This window comes from Oncorhynchus clarkii, chromosome 27 (genome assembly GCF_045791955.1).
Source record: "Oncorhynchus clarkii lewisi isolate Uvic-CL-2024 chromosome 27, UVic_Ocla_1.0, whole genome shotgun sequence".
Lineage (NCBI taxonomy): Eukaryota > Metazoa > Chordata > Actinopteri > Salmoniformes > Salmonidae > Oncorhynchus > Oncorhynchus clarkii.
In genome coordinates, this window is record NC_092173.1 from 3,495,925 (window position 1) to 3,508,483 (window position 12,559).

At 40.7% G+C, this 12,559-nt stretch overlaps 1 protein-coding gene across 1 annotated transcript; it reads right to left on the reverse strand.

Moving 5' to 3' along the window:
• Positions 1-7,234: 7,234 nt before the first annotated feature.
• On the reverse strand, positions 7,235-12,443 carry LOC139386237 (uncharacterized). The gene is made up of 10 exons (XM_071131725.1): positions 12,302-12,443; positions 11,058-11,124; positions 10,541-10,669; positions 8,805-9,140; positions 8,562-8,659; positions 8,350-8,465; positions 8,192-8,271; positions 8,005-8,039; positions 7,777-7,857; positions 7,235-7,624 (listed from the first exon to the last, which is right to left on the reverse strand). Exons 1-10 carry the CDS (start codon positions 12,434-12,436, stop codon positions 7,244-7,246), a joined length of 1,458 nt encoding a protein of 485 aa, XP_070987826.1. The 5' UTR covers positions 12,437-12,443; the 3' UTR covers positions 7,235-7,243.
• Between the last annotated feature and the right edge of the window lie 116 nt (positions 12,444-12,559).

Consider the following 12,559-nt stretch of genomic DNA (forward strand, 5'->3'; position numbering starts at 1 on the left):
TATTTTTAACCATTTGACCTTTCACTCTAAATAAATAACACATTTCAAAATGGCTATTTACGTGAAACATTAGTACCCTTAAACTGTGCACTCCAATCAAGTATACTTGCGGGCTATTACAATTATATTCAAATGTATATACAGTAACAGTCAAAAGTGTGGACACCTACTTATTGAAGGGTTTTTCTTTATTTTTAGTATGTTCTACATTGTAGAATAAAACTATGAAATAACACATATGAAATCATTTAGTAACCAAAAACGTGTTAAACAAAAAAAAAATATATTCTTCAAAGTAGCCACCCTTTGCCTTGATGACAGCTTTGCACATTCTTGGCATTCTCTCAACCAGCTTACAAAATTATTGAAGGAGTTTCCACATATGCTGAGCACTTGTTGCCTGCTTTTTATTCACTATGTGGTTCAACTCATCCCAAACCATCTCAATTGGGTTGAGGTTGGGTGATTGTGGAGGCCAAGTCATTGAATGCAGCACTCCATCATTCTCCTTGGTCAAATAGCCCTTACTCAGCCTGGAGGTATGTTTTGGGTGATTGTCCTGCTGATTAACAGATGATAGTCCCACTATGCACAAACCAGATGGGATGATGTATAGCTGCAGAATGCTGTGGTAGCCATGATGGTTAAGTATGCCTTCAATTCTAAATAAATCACTGACAGTGTCACCAGCAAAGCACCCCCACACCATCACACCTCCTCCTCCATGCTTTACGGTGGGAACCACACATGCGGAGATCATCCATTCATTCACCTACTCTGTGTCTCACAAAGACACGGCAGTTGGAACCAAACATCTCAAATTTTGACTCATAAGACAAAAGGACAGATTTCCCCCATTCTAATGTCCATTGTTTCTTGGCCCAAGCAAGTCTCTTCTTTTTATTTTTATTAGTGTCCTTTAGTAGTGGTTCCTTTGCAGCAATTCGACCATGAAGGCCTGATTCACACAGTCTCTTCTGAACAGTTCATGTTGAAATGTGTCTGTTACTTGAACTCTATGAAGCATGTATTTGGGCTGCAATCTGAGGCTGGTAACTCTAATGAACCTAGAGGTAACTCCTTTCCTGTGGTGGTCCTCATGAGAGCCAGTTTCATCATAGCGCTTGATGATTTTGTGACTGCACGTGAAGAAACATTCAAAGTTCTTTCCGCATTGACTGAACTTAATGTCTTAAAGTAATGATGGACTTTCGTTTCTTTTTGCTTATTTGAGCTGTTCTTGCCATAATATGGACTTGGTCTTTTACCAAATAGGGCTATCTTCTGTATACCACCTCTACATTGTCACAACACAACTGATTGGCTCAAACATATTAAGAAGGAAAGAAATTCCACAAATTCACTTTTAACAAAGCACACCTGTTAATTGAAATGCATTCCAGGTGACTACCTCATGAAACTGGTTGAGAGAATACCACGAGTACGCAAAGCTGTCATCAAGGCAAAGGGTGGCTACTTTGAAAAATCTAAAATCTAAAATATGTTTTGATTTCTTTAACACTTTTTTGGTTACTACATGATTCCATATGTGTTATTTCTACAATGTAGTAAATAGTAAAAACAAAGAAAAACTCTGGAATGAGTAGCTGTGTCTGAACTTTTGACTGGTACTGTAATGTTTTTATATTTTAAAGTATTCCAACAAGTAATCCAATACCTTGTTAGCCTAAGTAATGGCATTTGAATGAATACAATACTAATATCACTGCTCTTTAGTTCACACAGAACTGGGCTACAAAAAAAGACACGCCATCTAACAAAGACGGAGGACTGTTTTTCATTTAATACAAAGACGTTTTCAGTGCAGATTGTACCTCAATCTTCTTACATTTCTTTAAAGTTTGTTTTAGTTATATTTATTCGCACAAAGGAAGACAAGTGAAAAGCAAAACAGTGCAGATAAAAACAAGGTAAAAAAAGTGTGCAGATTAGTTTTTAAACCCAAGAAAACTACATTAAAAGAAAAATGATATACAGTGTGTTGTTGTGTGTGTATGGATGTATGTACGTGTGTGTGTGTACAATACAGTTTGTTCAATCAATTATACAAAGTATACTAATAACAATTGAACATGATAGATTCAGTGTGCAAAAAAACGTGTTTGTTTGTGTGTGTGCATGAAATGGTGAGAGTTAGGCTACATGGAGGAGACTACTGTGCATCTCAGAAAAAAGTGATTCAATTCCCATGAAAAAAAGGTTCACTATAGGTCTTACTTCCAACACGGAATTGAGATGGAAGAGCTGTAGAAGTCTTTTTCTTGCTCAACAGATGATTGTTGACTTTATATTGTTTGAAGATTCTTGTAATGCTAGTAAAGTATATTTTTGGGGATATCCGAAGTAGATGGGTAAATGTGTTTTTATACTATACTGAACAAAATAAAAAGTGTCTGGTCTTAGACAATCCCGCAGCTCATCAAACATGGGGCCAACACTTTACATGTGGCGTTTATATTTGTGTTCAGTATATTGGTAATTGTCAGAATTCAAGGGGGGAGTGATTTTTGAGAGAAAAAATGTACTGAGGATTATTTAGAGACCAGCTGTAACCCATGGTTTCCGTAGCCATTTTCTGCTCTCTTTAAGAGGTCTTAACAAGGGAAAGCAGTGGTAAAATACAGAATTGAAAGATGTGAGAAAAGTCTGGTAAGCAGACTTCACATCGGCATGGTTATAAATATTTGTGCTCGGTATTACTGTTGTTAAATATTCTACATGTATTGCTACTTTCAATTCCCACCTGTTCTTTTCCAGCTGACAAAAAAAAAGTGGAATATGTTCATAAATGCCAGTATAAAGTGTACCTGTTTTTGACCCATTATTCAATGAATCAGTAAAAAATATGATCAATAAGGATGATTGATGAACTGGTCACTTTTGTGGGCTTGTCGATGTGGGGATATACAGTAGATAGCTCGAGTATAAAGTATTCAAAAAGTCAGATGTCAGTAAGTGGTTCTCACTTTTAAATAAATTCATGTTGTAGTCAGTCACCCAATGGAAAATACATTTTAGCTGAACTATTAATCAAATCTATGGTTGATGCAGTGACATCATCAAAACTACCAATGTCAGTATCGTGTGGCTTATAAACACACCCAATTCTAACTTTTTTTTAACCACCCAAAAAAATTAACATGATGGGAATTTCTATAAAGAGCGATTCAATGTCAATGATATGAGATGCAAGTGCATTACAAAGAATGTAAGACATTTGTGAACAAAAATGGACATGGTCATTGACAACAGACATCCAATGTACCACCACAACCACACACATGTTATATAAGGCTGTTTAGCATCTGCAAGGAGAGCGCTTACTCATAGCCACTCATTTAATACAGATCAGTGAAGCCCATATTTGTTTCTTCAACCCCTCAGGGTTGGGTATTGTGTGTAGATTGATGAGTATCCATTTTAGAGGAAGGCTGTCATGTAGCAAAATGTGGAAAAAGTCATGGAGTCTGAATACTTTCCGAATGCACTGCATACTCTGACCTCGTTGTGTACAGTATGTGTTGAGGGTACTGTGTGGGGCATTAAACTAGGGCATGTGCAGGGCATTGAAAAAAACACGTCATTCTGAGCACAACAAGAAAAGCCATAAGCCCACAGTGCTTCTAATGCAACCTTCAAATCCCCACGACTCTCTCTAATATTTGGTGCTTATAGCAGTTTGACGCAAGGATCTTTCATCTACATAACACATCATCTGCATCTGACACAAAGCCATAAAGTTTTCCGATGCCATTTAATTCCATTGTGTTTCACGGCTTTCTCTCTGATATTACCTTTGAGAGCAGTCATTATCCACCCCATCAACCACTCACCAGTGTGAAAGAAGCCCTGGCTGCGTCACAAATGTCACCCTATAGAGGCACTTTTTCTGACGCAGACCTAAAGTACTGATCAAGGATTGGCGCGATATCAAATATACCCATTATGAGTCACATTGAGTATGAATTATGTGAGCTTTCCTAGTACATGTATTCAGGAAAGACTAAGCTGTTTAATGAATTGTGAGGCATTGCCATGTGGAATATGATCAGATTTCTATAATGATGACTGATTACTGTAATGGATGGTACGGTGTGTGTTCCATACATTGCAGAAATACAGTACATTCTAAACCAGCATCTAAAGCAAAATATATTGTGACATTGATACGCATTCCAAAATATTCTTACTTGTATTTCTCTGTGGTACTTTAACCTCAAACTCTCGAGAATGTTCTTCAATGTTCCTAATCTGGAAATAATCCAAAGTTTTATCCAGTGAAGGCGTCGTAGAGCCCCATTCAGCTTCATAAAGCAGATACAGTGTACATGTAGTGCTCCGATTTGGAGATTCAGTGTAATCTAACAAGGGAGATCACTGTGTTTAGTCTAGTGGCCAATGTACAGTATCTGTATGGAGGAATAAGAAAGGCTTACCTCAAAGTGCACTGTAGGTTGAAGGATTTAGGCTTCCTACCATGGATTGCAAATTTAAATTAGGAGTATGTTGTCATTTCATATATATGGATGTTGTATGTGACACATTTTTCAATGTTTATATATCGGAGCACATGGCTGACTAACCAAAATCATTATATCCATGCCATCAAGCAAGTAGGCAGCAATCACAATTTGAGTGACTAATTCCACGGCATATTATTTCGAATGAAAACACATTAAATAACAATGTGGAACAGTGGAACAGTGGAACAGAATCAGTGTGATGTTGCCAGCAAGCTGGGTGAGTCTCAGACAGACTGAATATGGCAGGCCTGGTGGCTGCCACCGCCACATCCCACAGATAAGGGAACCATGGTAACAGTGATGCAGAAGTACCGGATGATGGGAACAACACAGGAGGATCTCAGCTCCGAGAAAGAGAAACCAAACGGGTTTGTTTATCATGCTCATCTCCAAGAACAAAACAAATAGATGTTGTCCTACCCACATCCTACCCACGTGTCATTTCAATGAAATTACATTAAACTAACGTGGAATAGACAGTGAACGAACGTATCCATTTCCTAATAAAGGTACACACAGCGCTAATCTTTGAGGGTGGTGGTAATGCACTCCAAGCAAATCACTGGTGGCCTATTTACAGTAAAGTAGACTGATTAGATATAGACACCCAACCGGTAAATGGATGCACCGGTAAGCTGACACTTAGGCTCAGCAGAAAGATGAGATTGTGAACCTGAATTGGGATGACCGAAAATGGAAAACTAGCGAGTGGTGTTCGGAGAAGGAGAAAATGTTTTTTGAAACAGAGTGAGACAGGAACAGTACTGTACTGTAGGAAATTGTCCAATAAGAAACACTGTCAAAAAAAATAAATCTGTTACAAATGTTTAAAAATACAAATGTTTTGCCTCAAATGTTAAATTAACAACAAACAAAAAAGATTTAGTCAAACATTTAAAACATTAAAACACTTTGTTCAAACGTTTAAAAAAATGTAACTATCGGCCTGTGTTTACTACTGCATGGTGTCCGGGACAACAGATTCCCAGGGATTTGGAGGGATTTCAAGATTACAACATGATTACAGCATGTGGACACTGATGGGAAATGTTGGAACTTAACCGTGAAATCTGTCCAGAAACTATAGAAACGTTTTAATTAATGAAACTCAGTGCTGAATTAATGAAAAGTAGACAATATATTTATCCCCAGTAGTGTAGTGCAGATGTTCAACACAAACATGCTTATGGGGGTTACACAATCCTATTTGAGGCTCGATTTTGAGGGGTCGGATCTATGTTATGGAGCATTTTTTTTTGGTGGCATTACTGCTATACACTCATCAATTTCAATATTGATGTACCACAATTAGAACTGCAACAAATCAAACATTTTTAATTGTATGTAACACAGCATTATTCCCCGCCCGCCAAATAAATCAAATAGCAACACTCACATTGAGTCTGTATCCATGGGATCCTGAAAACAATCTTCCATATCAAACGCGTTTCCTCCAAAATGTGTGCTGCTCCAAACAAAACACTAAAGACCAAACACGTTCAAAAAGCATTTGGTAACAAGTATTTTGTGTTTGCATCATGCACTATGTATTGCAGCTATCCATGTGTTATCGACAGACAGTGATGGGACCAGGAACAGTTGTGGGCTCCACTAGCAGCTGGCAAAAGGTGACATTATGTCAACCCGAGGACAAAAACAAACTTTCTATAAATAACATTGTAGCCGTTGTTTAAGCAACTGGAGCAGAAATACTATTGAAACATTGCAAGTCCTTACACGAGAAAGATGTATGCATGCTGGTTTACACGAATAGAGGAAAAGGTGCTACCTACAACCATAAAGCCTTCTTCGGCTTACCCCTCCACAAAGAACCCTTTGGCAACCCTTTTTCTAAGAGCACAGTGCCAGTGCCAGCTGAGAGAGGTATGACAAGTAGTCAGATAGCAGGTGGTGTGAGATGTGATATTCAGTGAGACATTGTTTCTAATCTCCGCGATAGGGGCTGTCAGGCAATGGCACTTTCTATGGGGAATCACCACACTTTAAACCCGGGACTTGGCACCAAGTCGTGGGAACTGATACTGACAGCCTTTGACGATTGGTCCAGCTGACCTCCTCAATCTGCTCACAGTCTAAACCCAACCCCCTGTAGGAATACTCCCTTTCTATTAGCAGAGTGCCCTGTGGATGAACTATCATGCAGCTCTTATATTGTCTAGATTACTCAGCTCGGAACGAGTCCAGGGGTTGGAGTGATGATGATACATTTATCGCTGCTCGGAGAGAGAGAGAGAAATGACCACAAACGGAAGAAAGAATATTGTGTCATACAATATTCATAAATACTCCCGAAAGGTTCTGGGTCACTTCGTACAAAGATGTTGGGTTGAAACAAAGAGAAGCAGGCACCAGAGCTGAGTGGTCATCCAATGAAACGGTGATGTTTTGATTTGACAATGGTGGCTGAAGCCTGAAAGACATGGAGCGTGATGACCTGGAAAGTGTTTCTACCTGGTGACATTGTGATAAAAGCGATGCACAAGCATAATTCATATCTTTAATAAATATCACTCCAAAGAAAATGATCAGTTTGATTAAATCACATGTGCTGAACCTATTATACATCTATTATTCACACCATACACTAAACTGTACACGTAATCTACAAAATCATGAGACAAATCACACCAAAACCACACACTTCAGTAGTATCCCATTTTCACATGCTTCTAACTGGCTTATTCCCATACATCTAGTTCTCCGAAGCCTGTTTTACCCATGCTTGTCATCTGACTGCTTGGTCCCTGGCTTTCTACTTCCTGATTGTACGGGCTCTGGTTATTTTCTAGTTTATGGTTCTTTGGTACCCTGCTGTCTAGGTCCTCCTGGTCTGGAGAATGATCGTGTTCCTCCTGACCGTCTGATCTATAGTTGTCTGGCTCTGGGTGTGGGTGATCTCGGGTCTGCTCCTCTTCCTCTGGACTGTGGCCGTCTAGCTGGCGCCGGCTCATCCCATTTAATATGATTTGCAGCTCGTCGAGCCTCTGGGATACATACCGTCTCTTCAGCTCTAACATCATTGTTCCATTACGACTCAGGGCCTTCTCGGCTGTTGCGCCCTGGAAGGGACAGAGGGAGAGATAGAGAGAGAGAGAGAGAGAGAGTCACCACAGCATTAGAATTTCAAATGTTCAATTAACTCAAGGCCTGTGATGCAAACCAGAAACATTTGGTCAAAGCTCTGCTGTCTCTGCTTCAGCCACGTCTTCACCTGGGTTCTCTTCTGGAGTTGAACGCTGAGCTGCAGGAAAACCTCATTCAGATGGTCCATCTCCTTCTCCAAACAGTGAGCCTTCAACAGAGAGAAGGGTCAAACAACCATCAACTCAATAATCCTCCTGAGGGGATTGTGAAGTAAATTAAGCAATATGTACAGTACAATGGCTCAATGTGGAAATTCACTGCAGGAAAATATGGTGGAACGGTCAGCAAAACTTACTTGGACGGGTGTTCTTAAACATTGTTGTGGAGGTCCTGAAAAATAGATTGAGGACAATATACAATACGTGCCTAAATATATTTTTGTAATACATATTTCAATATAGTTCAATACAGATCAACACATTCTTACTGTTTTCACAGTACATGCATATGATATAGACCTAAATATGATCAAAACAGGTTACCCTTTTCAGTGTCCTCTGCTGGAAACTGTTTAAGATCCCGCATGATTTGCTCCACATTGAAATACTTATATCGTTGGAGTCTAAAATAAAATGGTAAAGGATTGTAAACATTTTGTAAATGTTTTCATGAAAGTCATTGTCAAAAGTGCAACACAAACCTGTCTGACAAGAGGTGCCTTGTGAACTGGCTATCAGTGGGGACACGGACATTGAGAAAGTCCTCTACTAACTTCCCAGGAGACTGGTCTGAGGTCAGTGAGGTGTCCCTCTTTGCCTGTAAAAGTAAGACACAAGTCTGCTTGCTGCACTCAACAGTACAGTGTATTTACCTGTGAATCAATGGGTTCCAGAAACTTCCACGGCCTCTTACCTTGTTTGCATCATATCTGAAAGAGGCGTTGAACAACTGAAGGCTCAAAGCAGAGATGGCATGATGGAGGACTTGCATGAAGCTTTCAGGCTTGGAACCTAATACAGGAAGTAAATCGGACATGATGAACCTACTGTGGGAGCACATCAACAACAAAATAGTACAACAAAAATCCGAAGTAACATAACAAAATTCATACTGCTTAAAATGTGACCATACTTCACAACATTATTATCTATTTACCTGAAGCAATATAGGCCATAGACTGTAGGAGAGTGGCAATAAACTGTCCCACACTCTCAAGCTTTGCCTCACAGAGATACAGAATCTGGTTGGTTGTGTCAAAATAAAAGTCCCCACTGCAGTGTGACACCAGGCCCTCGTAAGCTGAGACAGGAACCGTTTTGGACAGAAGCAGCAAGACAGGGGGGAAGATTTGGGTGTTGCAAAGCAGTTTCACAACATGACAGCCGAACAGGAAGATGGCAAAGTGCTGTGGGGAGAGGTTGTCCAGGGCAACGGGAATCAGGTGCACTGCTGGGTCCTCTGTGGTCTTGTCATTCCTGGCTGGAATACAAACTGTAACGTCAGAGGACATTATTAGTGTACTGTACTAGTCAGCTAAGCAGATATACAGTACCAGTTGACACTGCGGTTGAAACCATAAATCACAATTTTGACAATTTTGACTCATCAGACCAAAGGATAGATTTCCACCTCTCTAATATCAATTGCTCGTGTTTTTTGGCCCAAGCAAGTCTCTTCTTATTATTGTTGTCCATTAGTAGTGGCTTCTTTGCAGCAATTCAACGACGAAAGCCTGATTCACACAGTCTCCTCTGAACAGTTCATGTTGAGATGTGTCTGTTACTTGGGGCGGCAGGGTAGCCTAGTGGTTAGAGCGTTGGACTAGTAACCGGAAGGTTGCGAGTTCAAACCCCCGAGCTGACAAGGTACAAATCTGTCGTTCTGCCCCTGAACAGGCAGTTAACCCACTGTTCCCAGGCCGTCATTGAAAATAAGAATTTGTTCTTAACTGACTTGCCTGGTTAAATAAAGGTAAAAAAAAAATAAAAAAATAAAAATAAAAAAAAAAAAAAAAAAAAAAACTTGTGCTCTGTGAAGCATTTATTTGGGCTGCAATTTCCGAGGCTGGTAACTCTAATGAACTTATCCTTATCCTGCAGCAGAGGTAACTCTGGGTCTTCCTTTCCTGTGGCAGACCTCATGAGAGTCAGTTTCATCATAGCGCTTGATGGCTTTTGCAACTGCACTTGAAGAAACTTTCAAAGTTCTTTAAGTTTTCCAGATTGACTGACCTTCATGTCTTAAAGTGATGGACTGTCATTTCTCTTTGCTTATTTGAGCTGTTCATGCCATAATATGGACTTGGTCTTTTACCAAATAAGGCTATGTTCTGTATACCAACCCTACCTTGTCACAACACAACTGATTGGACCAAATTGGACCAAAGACATTCACAAATTAACTTTTAACAAGGCATACCTGTTAATTGATATGCATTCCAGGTGACTACCTCATGAAGCTGGTTGAGAGAGTGTGCAAAGCTGTCATCAAGGCAAAAGGTGGCTACTATGAAGAATCTTGATTTGTTTAACACTTTTTTGGTTACTACATGATTCCATATGTGTTACTTCATTGTTTTGATGTTTTCACTGATATTCTACAATATAGAAAATATAAAAAAAATAAAGAAAAACTCTTGAATGAGTAGGTGTGTTCAAACCTTTGACTTGTACTGTATACTGTGAATAAAAGCAACATGCAGCATTTATTGATCTACAGTACAATTGACCATAGCCCATGATGGGCACTCTAGTCAATATTGCCTTGGACTCTAATCCGTCTCGAGTCCCAGTTGTTATCTCCAACATTTCAATCAACAGTTACAGAGGATTATCTCTTCTCTCGGGAGAAGAGAAACATGGAGCATTAGAGAGGTTCAAGCTGTCCCTAACCTCTGTCTACACCAGATAGGTTCTGGAGGGACTCCTGTATCTCCTGCAGGGTCCTGGACAGAGGAGTAATGGCCACTAGTTTGGACAGGTCCTGCTCACTCAGACAGGGGGCTGTGCTCTGTAGGTGTACTAGTACAGAAGAGCAGAAGATAAGTTGGAAGTTAATACACAACACTGCAAAGTCCTGTATGTGTGGGAGTAGTCGCACGTCCCACTTCATCACTGCAAGTTGACCGAGTTTAAAAAAATACTGTGTTGAAAAGCATTAAAGTCATTCAGGTTGAATAAACAAAACCACTGTTCCTAGATGTGACCCGACTATGGTGCCCTTGTCTCCTCACTTCATAACTTAACACTATCTACTGAATTTACAGTGGACTGAGGTAACATATTCTCGCAATATGCCTGGCTCTTCTAATCATTCATGTAGGAAGTTGTGTGGAAATATACTCACAGCTGGTGAATAAGACGACAGGTGTACATGAGGGGAACGATTTGAACCGTGTCTATATCCTACCTAGATCATGAGGTGGTGGTCCTGTCTCATGGCCTGATGCAGGTTTGGTCATGTTGGCTGAGGAAAACTAAAAACCGAAATAATATGATGAGTTATTAGTCGAAGAGTTAGAAATAATCTAGGTCTAGTATTCACAATATCCATATCCCATATTCCTTTAGATTGTCAAAGACAACCTTTGAATGTAAATACAGGTATGCTGGTGAATGGTGGTGGTCCTCTGTAGCTCAGGTGGTAAAGCATGGCGCCTGCATTGACAGGATACGTGGTTCGATTCCCTGAACCACCCATACGCTAAAAACGCATCCACGCTTTGGATAAAAGTGTCTGCTAAATGGCATTTGTCATTATTACATTACAATGGGGTGCTTGTCTGATACTAAGCCTTACAAGCTACACTCAGTGGCCAGTTTATTAGGTACCCCCAATTAGTACTGGGTCAGACCCCCTTTTCCTCCAGAACACCCTGAATTCTTTGGGCATGTAAACATTGCTCAACTGGTGTCAAGGGACCTTACGTGTGCCCGCAACATTACACCACCGCCGTTGACACCAGGCAGGAAGGGGCCATGGACTCATGCTACTTACGCCAAATCCTGACTCCGCCGTCAGCATGATGCAACAGGAACCGGGATTTGTCAGACCAGGCAATGTTTTTCCACTCCTCAATTGTCCAGTGTTGGTGATCGTGTGCCCACTGGAGACGCTTCTTCTTGTTTTTAGCTGATAGGAGTGGAACCCGGTGTGGTCTTCTGCTGCAATAACCCATCCGTGACAAGGACCCACGAGTTATGCATTCCGAGATGCCGTTCTTCACACCACTGTTGTACCGTTGTTTGCCTGTTTGTTGCCTCGCCTAATAGCTTGCACGATTCCTGCCATTCTCCTTCGACCTCTCATCAACAAACTGTTTTAGCCCACAGGACTGACGCTGACTGAATTTTTTTGTTTGTCGCACCATTCTCTGTAAACCCTAGACACTCATGAGTGAAAAACCCAGGAGGCCGGCCGTTTCTGAGATACTGGGACCGGCGCACCTGGCACCGACGATCATACCACACTCAAAGTTGCTTAGGTCACTCGTTTTGACCATTCTAACGTTCAATCGAACAGTAACTGAATGTCTGAATGCCTGCCTACCTACTTTATATAGGAAGCCATGGCTACATGAACTGGGTGGTGTACCTAATAAACTGGCGACCGAGTGTATATATATATAACCTTTGGATGTGATAGCCATTTACCTGTGTGTAGCCTGTGTGCAGTTCACACTCCCTGGTGTCTGTGTGGCAGTGTGCTGCGGTCATGTCATGCTGCTGCCAGCTCTCTCCACTAAGTCTGTACAGGACTGCCTCCAAAGCTCTGACTACAGCTCCCATCAGCACCACTGACGCATCTGATGACAGGTCAAAGGTTGGGATTCAGATAAACGCAGAAAAAAATACCTGTGCACTGCAGTTGCCTTGAGCCGACATCCACAAAGTTTACAGTAGAAAGGGATT